At 38.1% G+C, this 20,213-nt stretch overlaps 1 protein-coding gene across 5 annotated transcripts in view; it reads left to right on the top strand.

The window, feature by feature from the left end:
- Positions 1-20,213, top strand: part of Znf609 (zinc finger protein 609) — a 226,295-nt gene that overhangs the window by 130,558 nt on the left and 75,524 nt on the right. For all 5 annotated transcript variants that reach the window (XM_078048886.1, XM_078048890.1, XM_078048888.1 and 2 more), the window contains one exon: positions 8,885-9,110. In XM_078048886.1, coding sequence (XP_077905012.1) covers positions 8,885-9,110 — 226 coding nt within the window. The remainder of the gene's footprint in view (positions 1-8,884; positions 9,111-20,213) is intronic.

Genomic DNA, 20,213 nt, shown 5'->3' with positions numbered 1-20,213 from the left:
TTTCCTACACCACTCTTGTTAATAATTTTCCCTACTTTCTTGTCTTTTTTTCCTTATCCTTTCTTCCATACTACCCTGTTATAGTACTTTCATATTACCCTTCCTACCAGAATCCCAGTTCTATTTAGGAATCAGGTGGGAATATGCTTTTGGAGTGCTGGTCTCTTCCTCAAATCCAGATCATGAAATTTGATTGGTTCTCAAAATATGACCTTCAGATTCTATATATTCCTGAAAGCTTTTTATTTTTAGGTGGTTGGTTGGTTGGTTTTCAGGGTTTGAATCCAGGGGCTCTTTATCATGAGCCACATCCCAGCCCTTTTTTTCTATTTTGTTTAGAGACGGGGCCTCACTGAGTTGCTTAGGGCCTTGCTAAGTTGCTAGGCTGGCTTTAAACTCATGATACTCCTGCCTCAGCCTCCCCTGCCACAGTGCCTGACTCCTTTTTAGGTATTCTGCAAGGTCAAACTATTTTAATGATATTACTACACGTTTTGACTTTGTCACTCTGTTGACTTATGGTACAGAAGTAGTAATATGTAAATGGCTGGTATCTTGGCATGAATCAAGGCAGTGATGACAAATTGTACTCATAGTTATCATATTTATATGCAAAGTAAAAGATAAAAAATAATAAGAACCAGTTCCACATTTAAATGTTCTCAATGATGTGTTAAAATTTTATTAAATCTCAACTTTTGGGAGTTGGGGATGTAGCACATTGGCAGAACTCTTGTCTCACAAGACCCAGGTTCAATTCCCAACAAAATAGGAAGTACATGTCTCTAGGAAAAGCACTTGTGTGATTTAGTTGCAAGCTGAACTAGCCAGTTTTTTCATGAAATGCCTTTTTTTGATTTTTGTTTTTGTTTTATACTTGGAATTGAACCTAGGGATGGTTTACCACTGAGCTTCATTCTCAGCCCTTTTCACATTTGAAAGAGGGTCTCCCTAAGTTGCCTAGGCTGTCCTCCAATTTGAGATTCTCCTGCCTCAGCCTCCCAAGTTGCTGGGATAACAGGCATATGCCACTGCATCTAGCATTCAATTTTTTTAAAATCACTCTTTTTATTTTAAATCATTATTGTTGTGATAAATAAAACAGATCTTCTTTACCCTTTACCTAGTTTTCCCCCAGTGGTAACATCTTACAAAACTATAGTACAGTGTCAGAAGTGGAGGGTTGATACTGATACAGTCCACCTATTTTAATTTAGGAACAGCATTTTCCCTATTTCACTCAAATTATTTGTATGTATCTGTTTAGTTTCATGCAGTTCTGTCATGGGTCAGTGTGTTTAAAATAAATCCATCACCCTAAGGATCTCTACAGTGTTTCATAACCACACTCACCTCCCTTTCTTTCTCCCTGGTAACTACTAATCTGTTTTCTGTCTCTCACCTTTTCTCCCTCCCAGTGCTGGGGCCTTGCACATAAGCAAGAACTCTTATCACTGAGCCACACCCTAAGCCTTATGTCTCTAATTTTGTCTCATACAAAATTAAGTTATTAAATAAATTTCCTGCTATATATTAAGTATCTTTTAATTTATAATGTGGTAAATACTAGTAGATATAGTCTATATAAATATAAGCTTTTTAAAGTTCTCAACTTTTGCCAGACACTATGGAGCACACGTAACACCTATTATCACAACAGTGGGGAGGCTGAGACAGGATAGCCTTAGCAATTTAGCAAGGTCCTAATCAACTTAGTGAGACCTGTCTCAAAATAAAAAGCAAAAGGATCTGGGGATGTAGCTCAGTGGTAAAGCACCCTTGGATTTAATTCTTAATACCAAAATAAAGTTCTCAATTTTTGAAAATTTAAAGGATTCCCAAGACCAAACAGTTTGAGAATAACTGGCATAAGAGCAGGAAGAATCATGTCATTTCTCTTTCCTGTACTACAGCAGAGGTTTTATTTTAGAATTTTTATGTTTTTTCATATGACCATCAATATGAATGACCATCAATATGAATTCTAAGTTCTTTAGAATTGTTTGGTCCAGCCACTTAGAGATTAAGTTGGTTTGTGTCAGCTAGATTAGGAATCACTATTGAAGGTTTTCTTCTGACATCTATAATTCTAAATGATTCAAAAAAAGAATTTAGCTTTCTGTTGTGTTTTATGGATTTTTTGTTTGTTTACTTACTTGTTTTTATATTCAGAGATACAATAATGTAGTAGAGATAACACATTCCTGCCCTGACTTTTTAGGAAATGTGAAAGTATTATGAAAGGAAATTGAAATAGTATGAAAATAGTTACAGCCGAAAAATGAATTTTGCTCAAGTTCTTTATTTTTAGGAAGCAGTTCTTACCCTGGAACAGTACAGAAATGGAGGGATCATTGGCCTTCTGTGGTTAAAAATACAGTCAGCCCTAGAGGTAGTAACTTAGGTCCCTATCATCACTTGTCAGCTGTAAAAGTAGATTTTGAAGGATAATGTGAATTTCTTCCTAAGACTTAGAGCAGAGGAGATACTTCATTCAGCAAAAAACTTTGCCACAGTACTGGACACTGCTGTGTGATTTGTCTTATGTATTGCTTTTGCTTATGATTTTTTTTTTCTTTGTTACATTTCAAACATAATTTTATCCATTCCCACATGCTGGGAACTTAAACCAGGTAGAATATTAGAATTGTTTGATCTGCTATCTCCTTTTCTCTCTTCCTTTCTCTCCGGGTACTAGAGATTGAACCTAGGGATGCTTTATCACTGAGCCACATCCCCAGCCCTTTTTATTTTTTACTTTGAGAGGTGGTCTCACTAAGTTGCTTAGGGCTTCAGTAAGTCTCACAGTCTGTCCTTGAAACTGTGATTCTCCTGCCTCAACCTCTGGAGTTGCTGGGATTATAGGCATGCACCACCACCCCTGCCTGTGGTATCTCCTCTTTTTTACCAGAAGAGTTCTGTAGGGTCTAAGCTGATGCTATATAGGGATCACAATAGGATAATTCCTCCATGGCAAGCCTGTGGTCTTCAAATTATAAATTCTTTACACTTGCATCTTCTAGTATACACTACAATAGGCTTCACTGCTGACCTGACCAGGTACAGATTGGTAAAATTAAGTACTAAAGTAATTCTGTGAATAATAGAACATGTAGCTTCTAAAATTGTTGAAGTCTGGTTATGGTACCCTATTGTGTCATCATCTTTTTTTCTCCCTCTTTGCTTTTTTCACAATTTGTTTTCAATGTAGGCTAAGTGAAATCTGGAAGCTCAACAGACCAGAAACCTCCTCTTCTTTTTCTTTTTTAAAGGGAGGAACAGAGTCTAAGTGTATATTTTATTTGCAAAAAGCTGGTTTCTTCCATCAGTACTTGGGTTTTAAGATTTACTCAGGATATTTTGTTGCATCTGACAAGAGCTTTATGTAAAGGAGAAGTTCTTCTACATTGTCAATTAATTTGTAATTTCTACCTTCCAACCTTTCAGAAGGAATTGTTGATTTTTCATAATAAGCAAAAGTAACCTTTAATTATTAAAATAAAATATAGTAAACTTATTTTGTCTCAAAATTCCAGTCAACAGAAGGCAGTTCAAACAATTGAGGATTTTCCCCCCCTCTATATTTTAATTTGAAAGATAAAAAATAAACAACATAGAGGCTGGGTTTGTAGCTCAGTAGTAGAGCACATGCTTAGTATGCACAAGACCTTGGGACACAAAACAAACAAATACGTTTAAAAAATAGGATTTTAAGTTACTTCCTCTTTTAATAATCTACAATAAAACTGTGAGACAATGAAGTTTTTATTTAATACTTTGGCAGAGGAAGTATTTATTTGTCCATGGATCAGTAAGTTTTCATTTTAATCAATTTGCCTTGTGCACCTATATTATTATTAACATTACTAATTCACTATAAAATCTTGAAGGACCTTTGAGATTATTGAAAAATTATAACATCTTTTCTTTTCACCAGTGCTGGGGATTGAATTCAGAGCTTTGTGCACTTCAGGCAAGCACTCTAGCACCTAACTACATCCCCAGCTGATGACATCTTATTACTAGTGTATTTTATGACATTCTACTTCCTACAGTTGTACTTTCTACACAATCTTATCTGATAATTCTGAATAAATGTAAACATTCATCTAACCATTATCCCCAGTTATCTTTCTATTCTTGAATAAAAGAGAGTAAAGCTACCCCAGTAAATCAGTAAAACTAATTTTCTTTCTGCCTTTTGACAGTGTACATGAAGATATCAGACTCACATTCTGAAGAGGAGAGGGAAGATCTCTGTTCCAAATATTTGTTTTTGTGATCTGAAAATTTAGCCCAGGAGTGCTCTACCACTGAACTAACTACATTTCCAGCTCTTTTTTGTTGTTGTTATTGTTGTTTTTAATATTTTTTTGTGCTGATGGACCTTTATTTAATTCTTTTATTTATATGCGGTGCTGAGAATTGAACCCAGTGCCTCACACATGTGAGGCAAGCACTCTACCACTGAGCCACAACCCTCCAGCTCTTTTTTATGTTTATTTTGAGACAGGTTCTCGCTAAATTACTGAGGCTGGCCTCAAACTTGAGATCCTTTGCCTCAGTTTCTCTAGTATCTGGGATCATAGGTATGTGCCACCACATCTGACTGATCTTGGAATTATGATTCAAAATGACATTAAATAATTATCAGTTTTGATACTAGATTATACCCTAAATTTTACTCAGGTAATGTAAGGCAGTAATTCTGTGGTCCCACATAGCAATGCCTGAAGTTTATACACTAGTTATTGTAAATTAAATTTAGTTGATCTCATTTTTCATTTTTACATCTTCATTGTCTTACATTTTGGGTGTAAATAATGATTACTTAAGTGGCCAATAAAAAACTGGGATTAACAAGTATATAGCCAGCCCAATTTTTTTTTTTTTTTTTTTTTTTTTTTTGGTACCAGGGATTGAACCCAAAGACACTCAACCACTGAGCCACATCTCCAACCCCTTTTATTTTGAGACAAGGGTCTCACTAAGCTGCTTAGGGCCTCACTAAATTGCTGAGTCTGGCCTTATACTTGTGATTCTCCTGCCTCAGCCTCCAGAATTGCTGGGATTACAGGCATCAGTCACTAATCCCTTTCCTAAAATTATGTTGTAGCCTTGAAGATTTTTCTCCATCATTGTCTCTCATGTATGAGAGTCAGTTGAAATCAGTGTATAATTACTTCTTGAAAGATTAATGGTTCTGGCTTTTCTTTATTCTTCTTAGTCTCTTTCTCTATTACATGCCTATCAATACTCAGATCCTACTAACTGCTTTTTTTTTAATATTTATTTTTTAATTTTTGGCGGACACAATATCTTTGTTTGTATGTGGTGCTGAGGATCGAACCCAGGCCGCACACATGCCAGGCAAGCACGCTACTGCTTGAGCCACATCCCCAGCCCCTACTAGTTGCTTTTAAACTAATATCTGAAGTTGAATTGAAAATACGTATCATTAAAACATAAAGGACTTGAACTGTTGGGAAATTCCAGAGGTTTTCTCTTTAAGTACTTTGTCTTTTTTCAGGCTTTTGTTTGTCTTGTTGTTTACCTCCCTATTTGGCAGAGCCCCAGGAGGCATGGTGACAGTCTTTTCAGAGACTGGGAATTGGCCTAATTTGTGTGGTTATTATAGTTAGTAAGGTGTGTGTTTGGGGGAGAGAGAGGTGAATTATAGATAGAGTAGTGGTCATGCAGTAAATTATCCCAGAACCAGGTATTTAACCTTAAGGTATTTAATAACCTTAACTTTTTCATATTACTATTCCTTCTTTTCCATGTTGGCATCAATCTCCTGACAGTCTGCTTTTATGTCCTAGGCATATGAGAAAGATAGCAAAATAAATGCTTTTCTGTTTTTTATTTTCTTCTGAAGAGTAATAAATACGTCTATGTTTTTTGCAATTAGTAGTAGAATATGAAGTCCTGTAAAGCAGACTAGGTTATTAAATGTATATCACATAGTTGCTTATGATGCACTATAGCTTTATGGCTTAATATATATTATAGATATGACTAAATGGTAATTAGCAGAGCTGGATCTGTAATTAAATTAAACACTGTTATACTTCTTTTATGATCTCTTTTTAGATTTCTATTACAAAATAAAAGGAAACCCATAGTTTCACACCCATAGGTGGATGTCTTCATTTTTCGTACCTCAAAATATATTTTTAATTAGGTAAATAATGAGATAAAGTTATTTTCATATAAAGATCTCTAACTCTACTTTCTGTGATCTAAAGGGTAGTCTTGGTGTACAAATGTTAATAAGTTTCTCATATGGTTTAGGTTTTTTAGTGATCTATTATCTTTAAATATTCTATAACAAAGTTTACATCCCAGTCCATAATATTTTATTAATGTAACTATTTCATGTGTTTGATTACATTCTAGTTTCCAGACATACTGTTTGAAAGTAATTGGGGTTTCCAACTTACATGTTGTTTTCTGGATTTCCCAAGGGCAGAATTGGGGGCTTGACTTTATCTAGAACATAATAGCATATCTTCCTCTTGACCTCCCAGGAGGAAGATATGCTATTATGTCTAAGAGCCATGAATAACCTAGCTGAAGTGCCTGAGAGAAAGAAAGGAGCTAAGAAAAATCTGGACTGACTTTAAGGTGTTTGGCACTATATGTCAGATAGTAAATACAAAAACAAAAACAGCAGCAGCAGCAAGGACAACAACAAATTGTTTGTGAGACAGAACCAGAAAACAAGCTCGGGTTTGTTTTGGGTTCAATCCCTGGTACCAAAAAAAAAAAAAAAAAAAAAATGGCCTTTTTTGTTTTGTATTGTTTTTAATGGTGTGAGGGATTGAACCAGGGCCTCATACATGCTAGGCAAGTGCTTTACCACAGAGTTATACCCCCAGCTCCTCTATTTTTTATTAATAATTTAACTGTGCTTAGCTAAAAGTATTTATTTTAAGTTGTGTTTTTCAATTTTTCATTTGTGGTGACTTTCTAAGCTAGCAAGTCGGAGCCAGTTGTAAAGAAAGCAATATTCGTACCTCCACTTCTAAACTAGTTTTCAAGGCTAGAAAGGTGTGTGTTTGGAGGAGAGGGAGTTCCGGTGGTCATGCAGTAAATTATCCCAGAATCAGAATTCCATTGCAAAGCTGTCTAGCAGCTTGGACTGTGAATGCATCTGTAGTTCCCTGAATTTTCTATTCAAAGACTATAATTAATCTGACTAAAAAATGTAGTTTTGGTTTTCATTTGGTACTGGAGATTGAACCAGGGGCACTCTCACACTGAGCTACATCCCCAATCCTTTTTAATTTTCATTTTGAGTTGGAGTCTTTCTAAAAATTACTGAGGCCGCCCTTGAGTTTGTAATCCTCCTGCTTTAGCCTCCCCAAAAGCTATAATTACAGGCTTGTGTCACCACTTCCAGTTCAGAAGTCTTTGATAAGAATTCCAAGAATCTCACTCCTTGACCCATTTTCTATGTCTGATGAAAGAGTTAAGGGATCATCACCTGCTCCATTACAACTTTTATGTTATCTCTAGAAGTGTTTTATTCTTCTTGGAACCTAGTAATTATGTTTTTGTGAGAAGTTATAGTTTTAGAGGTATATTGCTGGTGTTTAACATTTTTGTTTAGGTATGTGTAATCAGACTGCTTTGGATTGCTGTGGATTGGCTTCAGGATTTGTATTAGTACCTCCTATTTCAGAGAAAGAGAGAGATTGGTGGGGGAAGCAGGGGACAGTTCTGGAGACTGAGTGCCTGAACACTGAGCTACATCCCCAACCCTTTTTGTATTGGATGGTGGTCTCACTGAATTGCTTAGGGCCTCACTCAGTTGCCCTAGCTGGCCTCAAACTTGCAATTCTCCCACCTCAGCTTCCTGAATTAATGGAATTATAGGTCTGTGCTACTATGCCCAGCCTCACAAATAGATTTGATGTTAGAGTCCTACTCCAAAATGCCATTCTCATTAACCAACCACCACAATCAGATTAATCCCAACTCTCCTATATCTTTTAAGTAAATTTCCTTCTAGCTAGTCGTACTAAAGCTCCAGAATCATTAGGAGTTATAGCTTTACTAAATCTGGATATTTCTTCTTCTCTTTATCCCCATCTGTATTCATGGCTTTTATACCTAACTAATATAATGACTGTTGAATGTTAGATTGGGTGAATGATAGATTGGTAGGAAGCATAGTGGTAGCAGAATATGCCTGAAAAGCTGGGTCTTTCACATCAGTCTTTTATTTGCTCTGCTATTGAAATTTGGCACTAATTCTTTTCCACTGGAGACTTTTAAATGAAATAGGAAAAATACAACATACAAAAGACCATTTTTAGCCAAGCACAGTTCATGAGAAAGGTTTTTCATAAGAAATAGAGGAGCAGGAGGTATAACTTAGTGGTAGAGCATGTGCCTAGCATGTGTGAGGCCCTGGGTTTGATCTGAGTACTACAGAAATAAAGAAAAGGAGGGCTGGGGATAGAATGGTAGAGTGCTTGCCTCACATGCACAGGACCCTGGGTTTAATCCCCAGCACCATTAAATAAATAGATAGATAGATAGATAGAAAGAAAAGGAAATAGAAAAAAAAGAGAGTATGAAAGAAGAGTGGAGGGGGGAAGAAAAAAATAAATAGAGCTTCTCCTAGGACAGGGTATGGTTTGTGTGTGTGTGTGTGTGTGTGTGTGTGGGTATGAGTTTGTTTGTTGGTGTTCTCATCTAAACCACAAATTTGTAATGGAATCATGACCTAGAACTTGAAAGGAAGGACCACAGTCTAATATTTAGAGCCTCTGTACTCTGGCAGCAAAGCATGTGGGACTAGATTAAATACTGAAAGGTACTTATCCTAAATAATCTTGCTACAACTCAGTTACTGCTTTGTCTTCCCCCACAGATGGAGTCCCCTGTCTCCACACCAGCAGTGCTGCCTCTGCACCTTTTGGTGCCAGTGGTCAATAATGACATCTCATCTCCCTGTGAGCAGATTATGGTTCGGACAAGATCAGTTGGTGTCAACACATGTGATGTGGCTTTAGCCACAGAGCCTGAGTGCTTGGGCCCTTGTGAACCTGGAACCAGTGTCAACCTCGAAGGCATCGTGTGGCAGGAAACAGAAGATGGTAAGTCCTGTATATGACTTTCTCACTCCTTCTCAACCTGCTTCTACCAAGCAGCCAATAAGGGCTTATTGCTGTAAATATTGCCAGGTATTTATAAGGAGTCTCCTGTGTCAACAGGTCTGCTAGCAATACCCATAGGATGGCAGCAAACCAAACAGAATAGCAGAATCTCATTTATAGAGATTTCCAATGCCAGTATTTGTTTGTTTTTGCAGTGCTGGGAATCACAAGTAAGTAACCACTCTACTGCCAAGCTGTATCCTGAGCCCCCAGTGCCAGTTTGTTAAATTAATTATCTCCCTTTATAATTCTTCAACAGTGTTGGCCCTTGTATTTAGACAATCATTTAATAGGTGCTGGCATTGTGATTCAGATTGTATCCACACTCTCCAAACCCCCATAGTGCTGGGGATTGAACCCAGAGCTTGTGCAAGCAAAGCAAGCACTCTATTAACTGAGCTATATCCCCAGCCCCGCTCCCTCTATCATTTATATGGGAGATTTAGGTTATAGATGAAATTTGGGTTCAGGCTTTAAGAAAAAAGTAATAAAATGGCAGCTGAGAAAGTCAAGATAATGGAGAACACTCACTCTAAATTGAATTAATCTTGGCTCATTGAAGATGCAGCTTTTGCATTTCCTTTTTTTTTTTTTTTTTTTATTTTGGTATTGGAAATTGAACCCAGGGATACTTGATCACTGAGCTACAACCCCAAGTCTTTTATTTTTTATTTTGAGGCAGGGTCTTGCTAAGTTGCTGAGGGCCTTGAGTTTGTGATTTTTACACATCAGCCTCCCAAGTGGCTGAGATTACAGCTGTATACCACCATATCCTGCTCAGCTCTTGTCTTTTTTAACATTTAGTGTAGTCACCTCCTTCCTCCCATTGGTTGCCTCATTGCCCAGCCACCCGTACCACTTCATGCATCTGTCAACTTAATATAGATTTTTATGGGCTGAGTCAACAGGGAAATGTTTTTTTTTTTTTTTTTTTTAAGAGAGAGGGAGAGAGAGAATTTTTAATATTTATTTTTTTAATTATTGGCGGACACAACATCTTTGTTTGTATGTGGTGCTGAGGATCGAACCCGGGCCGCACGCATGCCAGGTGAACGGGCTACTACTTGAGCCACATCCCCAGCCCCAGGGAAATGTTTACATAGACTTATTTTCAGACATCCACCAAGTCTTTGGCTTGCTGTAAGTTGCTGTTGTCCAAGCCTTCCATCCAGTCAGACTTCTTAAGTTTCATTTGCCCTGAGAACAGTGTTTCTGTTTTGGAAATTCATAAGCCTAAAAAAATGAGGGCTGGGTTGTGGCTCAGTGGTAGAGCTTCACCTATCACATTCGAGTCCATGGGTTCAATCCTCAGCACCACATATAAATAAATAAATTAAATAAAGGCATTGTGTCAACTACAACTAAAAAATAAAATGAAATAGGAATGCAAAGGTACCTTAGCAGGTAATAGGTAATCAAGATCCCTTGATAACAATGAGTTTGTGTGATCCAGCTCATTCTCCTGGATTTTTGTTGTTGTTGTTGTTGTTGTTGTTGTTGTTGCTTGTTTGTTTGATTTTGCAGTGCTTGGAATTGAACCCAGGGTCTTGTGCATGCTAGGCAAGCACTCTACCACTGAACCACATCCCCAGCCCTTTTTATTATTTATTTTGAGACAATAAGCAAGCTAAATTGCTTAGGGCCTTACTAAGTTGCTGAAGCTAGTTTTGAACTTATGATCCTCCCTGCCTCAGCTTCCCAAGCCACTGGAATTACAGGCATGCACCACCATGCCCAATGCTCCAGCACATTCTTTTAATAAAGAATCAAAGTCCTTGTCAAAGTATATAAAGTATATGTGGTAGAAAGGCTGGGTCTCAGAGTGCCATCATGTCTCTACATTAGTAACAAGACTTTTTTTTTTTTTTTTTTGGTGGGGGTGATGGTGGTGGTGGTATTAGGGAGATTTAATTCAGGGCACTCTGCCTCTGAGCTACATGCCTAGCCTAGCTCTTATTATTTTGAGAGGACCTTGATAAGTTGCCAAGACTAGCCTTAAACTTGTGGTCCTTCTGCCTCAGCCTCCTAAGTTGCTGAGATTACAAACATGTGCTACCATGCTTGGCCACCTGTTAGATACTCTTAATGTTTTCTAGACTTTATTTCACAGTATTTATTCACAGTTTGCAGTTTTGTTTATAATCATGTAATTCTTCCCACTCCCTACCCCACCCCAACCCACAGAATCAAATCCAGGGTCTGGCACACACTGGCCAAGCATTCTACCACTGAGCTATAGCCCCAACCCTAATTTTTCTATTAATGTCTGTCTCTTCACCTATGTTAGAAATTCTGAGATTGGGGATTTTTGTGCTCACCATTGGTCCCCCAAAACTTAACACCTGGCTGGACATGGTGGTGCACACTTGTAATCATAGTAGCTAGGGATGCTGAGCAGAAGAATTGAGAGTTCAAAGCCAGCCTTAGCAGCTTAGTGAGGTGCTAAGCATCTCGGTGAAACTCTGTCTCTAAATAAAGTACAAAATGGGGCTCGGAATGTGACTCATGGTAAAGCACTCCTGGGTTCAATCCCTGGTACAAAAAAAAAAAACTTAACACCTGCCACTTGTAGTGGGCTATCAGAAATAAATTTGTTTGAGCTAGGCATGGTGGTATATGCCTATAATTTCAGTGACTCTAGAGGATGAGACAGGAGGATTACAAGTTTAAGGCCTGCCTCAGCAACTTCTTTAGAAAGGTCCTCAACTATAAGATTTTCAGTTCTATTAATATCAGATTTCTCCCACTTAACATATCGTATTTCAAAACTTACCTTCACTTTTTTTTTCTCCTTTTTATTCTGTGGGAAGATCTTTTATATAGTGATATGCTCTACTTTTTTTTTTTCCTTCTTCTTTTTGGACACCTCAAAGGCTCTTCACCTGAATTGTCAGTTGATGAAGGTCTGATTGCACTCTACCAACTGAGCTATATCCCCAGTCCCCATTACATCTTAAAGTAACAGATTTCCTACAATAATCATTCTCTGAAGATCCATAAGATTGGGGGGGGCTGGAGTTGTGGCTCATTGGCAGAATGCTTGCCTAGCATGTGTGAGACACTGAGTTTGATTCTCAGCACCACATATAAATAAATTAAATAAAAGGTCCATTGACAACTAAAAAAATTTTAAAAAGATCTATAAGATCTAGGCAGGGGTCAGGGGTGATGGGCTATAATCACAGCTACTCTGGAGAATAAGGCAGGAGAAGGATTGCAAGTTCAGAGCCAGCCTGGGCAATTTAGTGAGATGCCATTTCAAAATGAAAAGGATTGGGGATACAGCTCAGTGATAAAGTGCTTGCCTAGAGTGCACAAGAGCTAGGTTCAATTACCAGTACCAGGAATGGAAGGGGGGACAAAAAAAAGTAAGATCTAGAGTACTAGGTCATTCCTCAAGTTGATCATAAGAACTACATACAAATACTTAAAAAAAAAAAAATTCTAGGCTTCTAGGTTTTGTGTTTGCACCTGACTTTTTGCACTTCTATCTCTGCCCAGCAAACTATTATTTTCAAAGGGAACAACTTTCCAGCTTAGAAAGAAGCTATGAATGCTTGGCCTCTTGGGGAAAATGGAGGATGCTAAGAGGTTCCTGTAGAAATTAGTTCCTGCAGGGCTGGGACTGGGGCTCAGCGGCAGAGCACTTGCTTAGTACGTGCAGGACACCTGGGTTTGATCCTCAGCACCACATAAAAATAAAGGTGTTGTGTCCAACTACAACTAAAAAATAAATATTTAAAAAAGAAAAGAAATGAGTTCCTGTAGGTTGCTGAGAACAAGTGTAGTGGTCATAGCAGCAGTAATTCCTGGTTTTTGGTTTTTTTGGGGGGGAGCTGGAAGGGGGTTGCTTTGTTTTGTTTTGCCTCCCTGCCCTACCAGTGTTGCTCTGTTTTTCCTTTACTCTCCCTATCTCTCATTTTGAATTTTGCCTCGAAGGCATTTTTTATTTAATTTTTTTGTAGTTATAGATGGACAGAATGCTTTTATTTTATTTGTTTATTATTACATGGTGCTGAGGATTGAACCCAGGGCCTCATGCATGCTAGGCACATGCTCTGCTGCTGAGCTACAGCCCCAGCCCACCTTGAAAGCATTTTGAAATTCCTGCAGATTCCATCTCTTTTTAAGCTGTTCATAATTCAGTCAACTCTGCAAAGATCTATCCATGACCAGGTTCAACTTTGGGATTGTTAAGAACACCTAAGGGACTATGCACAGTGGCGCAACTGGGAAGGCTGAGGCAGAAGACTTTGAAGTTTGAGACCAGCCTTAGCAACTTTGAGGCCCTAAGAAAATTAGTGAGACCCTCTCTCAAAATAAAAATAAAAAGGGCTGGAGATGTAACTCAGTGGTAAAGTGCCCCTGGGTTCAATCCCCAATACCCCAATCTCAGCCTCTCTAGAAAAACACACCTAAGTGTAACCCAGAATATTTCCCTTGGATTTTTGTTTTGTTTTGATTTTTTTGTTTTCATTGAGATTGATTTTTACCACTATGCAAGGGTCTGATTCCAGCTGATTTCACTTTGGCCTACCTCACTTCAAATCAAAATATCAAGTACCAAGTCTATTCCAGGTTTACAAGGCTTAATCTTTTGTGTGTGTGTGTGTGTGTGTGTGTGTGTGTGTTTGTGTGTTTTGCCAGGGATTAGAACCCAGGGCAAGCACTCTACCAACTGAGCTACCACCCCAGCCGACAAGGCTTAATCTTAACCCTGGGCCCTAAATACAATTAAAAAAAAAAAAAAGAAAAAAAAAGCCTTAAAGAGGACATATGCTTTTGCTAAGGCAAAATTGCTTGCTGGCATCTGTTGTATTTTAAAGAAAGGCAAAACTGACTTTAGATAAGAATTCCAGGACGGGCTGGGGATGTGGCTCAAGCGATAGCGCGCTTGCCTGGCATGCATGCGGCCCGGGTTCGATCCTCAGCACCACATACAAACAAAGATGTTGTGTCCGCCGAAAACTAAAAAATAAATATTAAAAAATTCTCTCTCTCCCCCACCCTCTTAAAAAAAAAAAAAAGAATTCCAGGAGGTTCCATGGATTCAGTTTTGTGATAGCAATACTAAAGCCAAAGGTAATACGGTTTAGTTTGGCATATATTTTACAGAAGAGATTGTAATACAGTTGAAGGAGCAGTGGAGTGAAAATCAAGCGATTTCTGTACCTCTGCCACTATCATTGTGACCTTGGCTTTTATTTTAAAAGTTTACCAACACTAGGCTGCATGTATTATATCTAATATATTGAAAACCCCATCAGGCCAGGCGCCTTGGCGCATAGCTGTGATCCCAGCTATTCGGGAGGCTGAGCCCCGAGGATTCCAAGTTCCAAGCCTCAGCAATTTAGCAAGGCCCTAAGCGATTTAGTGAAGGACCTCAAAATTAAAAATAAATAAAAAGGAGTGGGAATATGTCTCAGTAGTTAAGTGCCTCTGGGTTCAAACCCAAGTACCAAAAAAAAAGAAAACCCTATCAGACAATTTAAATTTTTTTTCCCTTTCAATCATTAGATATACCATAAAGAACTCAAGAGAATAATTTGTTACCTTTACCCAGATTTTAACATTTCCGTTGCTCTTCTTTCATTCCTGAGATTCTTAAAGTCCTATTGTTTCCCCTCTGTCTGAAGAACCTCCTTTAGGAATTCTTTTAGAACAGCTCAGTTGTTATGAATTCTCTGAGAATGCTATTATTTATTTTATTTTACTTATTTTTTTGGTACAGAAGATGGAACCTAGAGGTACTTTATCACTGAGCTAAGTCTCCAGCCCTTTTTACTTTTTATTTAAAACAGGATCTCAGTTGCTTATGTTTTTGCTGATTTGGCCTTGAACTTGTGATTCTCCGGCCTCAGGCTCCCATGTCTCTGGGATTACAGGTGTACACATTGTGCATGGCTGTTCTGTGTCCTTTTAGCCTCCAAGGTTTCTGATAAGAAATACACAATCATTTTCATTGTTTCCTGTGTCATTTTTCCCTGGTTGCTTTCAAAGTGAGTATGGCTGCTTTTGTTTTGTTTTTTTTTGTTTGGTTTTTTTTTTTTTTGTTATTGTTGTTGTTGTTTTTCCAGTTCAGGGAATTGAACCCAGGGGTACTTTACCACTGAGCTACATCCCTAGCACTTTTTTTTTTAAATTTATTTTTAAATTTTGAGACAGGTTCTCACTAAGTTGCTTAGGATCTCACTGTTACTGGACTTGAACCTGCAATCCTCCTGCCTCAGCCTTCAGGAGGCTGAGGTGTCATTCACCACCACACCCGGCTTTTTTTTTTTTTTTTTTTTTTAAATAATGGCTCCCATCATATACTTTTTTTTTTTTTTTTTTTTTTTGGGTACCCAGGGGTGCTTAAGCACTAGCCACATCCCCGGCCGTTTTTATTTTATTTAGAGACAGGGTCTCACTGAGTTGCTATTACCTTGCTAATCTGCCAAGGAGGCTTTGAACTCAAAATCTTCCTGCCTCAGCCTCCAAAGTTACGGGCATTACAGGCATGCACCACTGTGCCTAGCCAAATACTTTCAAAAAAGTTATACCCTGAACAATCTGAGCCCAGAGAACCACAGTGGCATCATAGGAATGAGGGATACCAGACCCTCGCTCCCATCTCTGCTACCAGGTGCAACTCAGAGCATTTCTACTTTTAGATCACTTACGTGTTAGGCTCCTTTGAAAACCCTTATTTAAATGATGCCCAGTATCAAAAAAAAAAAAAAAAAAAGATGGGAGCTCTGGCCAGGTGCAGTGGCACACTCCTATAATCCCAGCCCCAGCAAAACGGCTGAGGCAGAAGAATCACAAATTCAAGGTCAGCCTCAGCAACTTAGTGAGACCCTTTTTCAAAATTTAAAAATCAAAAGGACTGGGGATGTAGCTCAGTGGTAAATGTTTCTGGGTTTAATCCCCAGGACTGGGAAAAAAATTAAAAGTTTGATAATAATTTATCTAGATTAATCCTCTCATCCCATGTAGAAATTACTTTTATAACATCTCTGAAATTAGTCTGGTCTCTTTCACCAGAATATCAGTAAGAAAGAAATTGTAGTGACTTAAAACCATGTTTCTGAAGCTGAAGTAAGTGCAACTCTCTTGGATGTCAGTGGATATGAAAATCTATACAGTAATCTTGGTCTGTCTTCCAACACTGAATTCTCATTCAGTTTAACAGTTTGGTAGAAAAAAGGAAGTTTTCCACAGAGATTTGTCATTTAGAGGTAAAATTAATTTCTATTCCAATGTCTGGAACTATTTGAGAAGAACTATTTGAAGAAATAATAGTGCTATAAATGCATTGTAGTACAGTAAAAATATTTCTGAACTGCAGTTAGTTATGTTCTAGAACTTATTGTACCTTTACCTGTGTGATATTTAGTTAGTTAGTTATTTTGGTACTAGGGATTGAACCTAAGGGTGCTTTACCACTGAGCCACATCCCCAGCCCTTTTTCTTTTTTAAATTTTGAGACAGGGTTTCGCCAAGTTGCTGAAGCTAGCCTCAAACTTGTGATCCTCCTGTTTCAGTCTTTTGAGTTGCTAGGATTACAGGCATGGGCTACAGTACACCTGGTTTAAAATTTAAATTGCCATGTGTAATTAGTAGCTATAGTATTGTCAGTGAATGTTTGTGTAGTGTTTGTGTGTGTATTCTCAGATGAAAAGAACAGTGATTGTGTCAGAAGGTGAAGAGAGAGGGTGAGTAGCTGACATGACATCTAAATAGTCCAGGAAGACTTCTGTATACTCTGACCCCTGTTACCCAGGAAAACATTTGGTCCTGCTTTAAATTGTGGATGAGCACCGCTCTTTGCTCTGTGGTTGTTGTTTTCTTATTATCAGAGTAATAGGCAGTTTGCTTAAAAGGAAGTTAATTTGTCCTTGATAGCTCTGATGAGCAACTGCCCCAGTGATTCTTCATCCTTATCTAATTGCAGATCCTGACTGTGGGTCTTTATCCTTCTCTCTAAAGGGAAAGGTGTCTCCATTAATCTTATTTCATGAAAATGGTAACCTTGGTAGTTCCCTATGGTTTATTCTGTTGATTCTGTTGATGATCAGAATCAACAGAATAAACCATAGGGAACTACCAAGGTTAGGAGAATATACGTGTGTGAACTGTGAAATATCTGATTTTAGATATTTGTACTGGAAAAATGAGGTGGTACTCAGCTACTGGCTTTTCTTATAGGCTATTCTTAATGCCCTTTTACCTTCAGTCTCACCTCAGCACTCACCTAGAGAGAAATGCTGCACTGGGACCAAGCTTTCTCAGCTGCTTAGCCAGAGGCACACTAGCCTAACTTCTGCAGAAAGATGCTACCAATAGCATGGTCATAAAGAGTCTAGCAGCCATTGTCTGGCACCACAGATCTTCATAGCAACAGACTACCACATGGCAACAGCAGCCACACAAAGGAAACATTAGGGAAATCAATACCTATTTTTTCCTACCCCTCCCCCATAAAAAAACAGGAGCCAACACATTCTTCCCACCTAGCAGTTTACTCCCAGGGGGTGCTTTAAGGTATGATGTGTTTATATACCCTTGGTGGATTATGTTATCTGCCCACTGTCATATATTCAAATCCCAAAGCCCTAAGGAAAATTTTCAGTCACAGTTTTTTTTAAGTTTCAGATTACAAAATGGATTAATCTCTAAGGAAAAGAGATGTATGTACTCTTTGTGCTTTCTCACCCACCTCTTCTCATCCCCTCCCTCCCAGGGATAGTAAAGCAGAGTCTGGCAGTACAGGTGACCAGGCTGTGGACTTGCCAGACAAGGAAGGTTGTTTCAAAATGAGATCTTTTTGATATTTCAGTAACAAAATCCTTGCAGGCCTATTTTGTTACTAATAACATCCTTTAACAAATAATTGTGTTCCTGATACTTATGCATGAACTCAGGTACAGTAGATACAGTTATGGTTTGACTTGGGATTAATCACTATGCTGTAGATAATTTAGCTTTCATGTATGATTCCAAGGGGAAAGGGCCCCATTTGATGGCCTTGGTGTTTTCCTGCCCTGTCAAATGGTCATTTTACTAGTTTGGGCCTTAGTTTCCTCATTGTACAAATGAGGAATTTAGATTTAGGAGCTCTGTTGTCCTGTCCTTGTAGAACTCTCTGCCTCCTCCCATATGCTGTTGCATTAGCTCTGATATTTCCACTTCTGTAGCATTGTGTGGGAGAGAAGAGGGATTGTCTTTGTTAGTCATTGGTTGTGACAGAGTGGAAAATGTAGGACTCTCTGGTCACAGAGTGTATACAGCTAAAAACAGGTCCTGGCCCTGCCTTGGTTGATAAAGCTGCTGTAACAATGATGGGCACAAATTTGCAAACTAGCCTTGGTTCCCACGGCAGTAGTTTTAGACCAGTTCAGGCAGAGATTTGCTCCCAGGTTGCTGCTACTCCCACTGCCTATAAATGATACCAGTGAGAACTAACATTCTCTTATATTTTCTTTCTTCCTCTCTCCCTCTCTCTCTCTTTCTCTCTCACTCACTCACTGAAACAAGGGGCTGTTTTCCACCTCTTCTGATACCTTATTATCCCGTCTCCCTCAAGCTTTACAGAACAAAGAAATCACGGGGCATCAACTTTATAATTTAAGCAGCAGGAGATAATTTCACCAAATAGGGTGGGTAGGTAGCTGATTCTTCCTGGCATGAGGTGGCATTATTAAATGGCCTTGTATTTTGTCTGCTGGGTTTAGGCTTTGTTAGGCCTATTCAGTCCTCTCTGTTTTTTGAGTTAAATTATAGTGGCAAACTAGGCCCATGTATTTTCAGAAGAGTAGAGATTAGAAAAACATGGAAAGCATGTCATTTATAGGTCCTTTTACTTGCTAATTGCTTTAGGAATTTTTCAAAATTCACTATCCCTATGTTTACTCCTGCAAGATCCTTTAATTCCCTAGTTGCTGCCTTCACAGTCTTCTCCATAGCAACAAACAATATGACAAAAAGGCTACTCGAGGAATTGAATAGGCACTCTTCCCAAGTTGTACTCTTATTTTCTCTTTAAGATAGCTTAAAAAAAACAAAAAGACTATCAAATAATTTTCTACCTTCATTGAACTCATAATCAAATGAAACTTTTAACCCTAAACTCAGCCTGTTTCATATCTGACTGATTATCTCCACCTTTTAAAAATTTCCCATATTGTGTGCATGTACAAATAAATGTGTAACAACAAATCCTATCATTGTGTACAATTATAATGCACCAATAAAAATATGTAAAAAAAAAACCTTCCCCAATCATTCAGTATACTGTGCATTTTCCCATTTAAAATTCAAGCTTCCTTCTTTTTAGCTCTGTCCTTAAAATCATATTTAAAATCTCCCAGAATCAAGTATCAGTATAGAGAAAGAATGGATGAACAAAGTAGAACCCTCTGCCCCCCCCCCACACACACACACACCCGCCATATGCTATTGCATTAGATACTAGACTAGACTGCTGACCTGGAGGTTGGGCAGGCTGCCTAAAATATGTCATCTCAATCTGATCCTGGCACTGCCTACTTTATCATCCTCTTTTTCACTGATCTATAGGATTCATAAACCCAAAGGTGTTCTGATTTGTTTATGATAATCAGGCTTTTTTTTCCTTTTTTTTTTTTTTTTTTTTTTTGGTGAGGAAGCTACCGAGGATTGAACTCAGGGATATTCAACCACTAGCTGGGATTACAGGCATGTACCATTGAGTCCAGCTTGTTATTAGGTCTTACTGAAGAATAATAATATAAATGTATTCATGAGTCATAAGTGTACAAGTCATTGAATTTTCAGAGTGAACATACCATGTTACCAGCACCTAGATAAAGAAACAAATATTGTCAAAATCCCAGAAGCTCTTTTGTGCCTCCCTTCCAATAGTCTGTTTATTTTCCTCTTTTAAATTGATTTTATTTCTTTAAATACATGTCAGCAGAATGTATTATAATTCTTATTACACATATAGAGCACAGTTTTTCATATCTTTGTATAAAGTATGTTCACACCAATTCATGTCTTTATACATGTACTTGTTGTGTT

This window comes from Ictidomys tridecemlineatus, chromosome 5 (assembly GCF_052094955.1).
Source record: "Ictidomys tridecemlineatus isolate mIctTri1 chromosome 5, mIctTri1.hap1, whole genome shotgun sequence".
Taxonomy (NCBI): domain Eukaryota; kingdom Metazoa; phylum Chordata; class Mammalia; order Rodentia; family Sciuridae; genus Ictidomys; species Ictidomys tridecemlineatus.
This window is presented reverse-complemented; position numbering and strand designations above follow the sequence as displayed.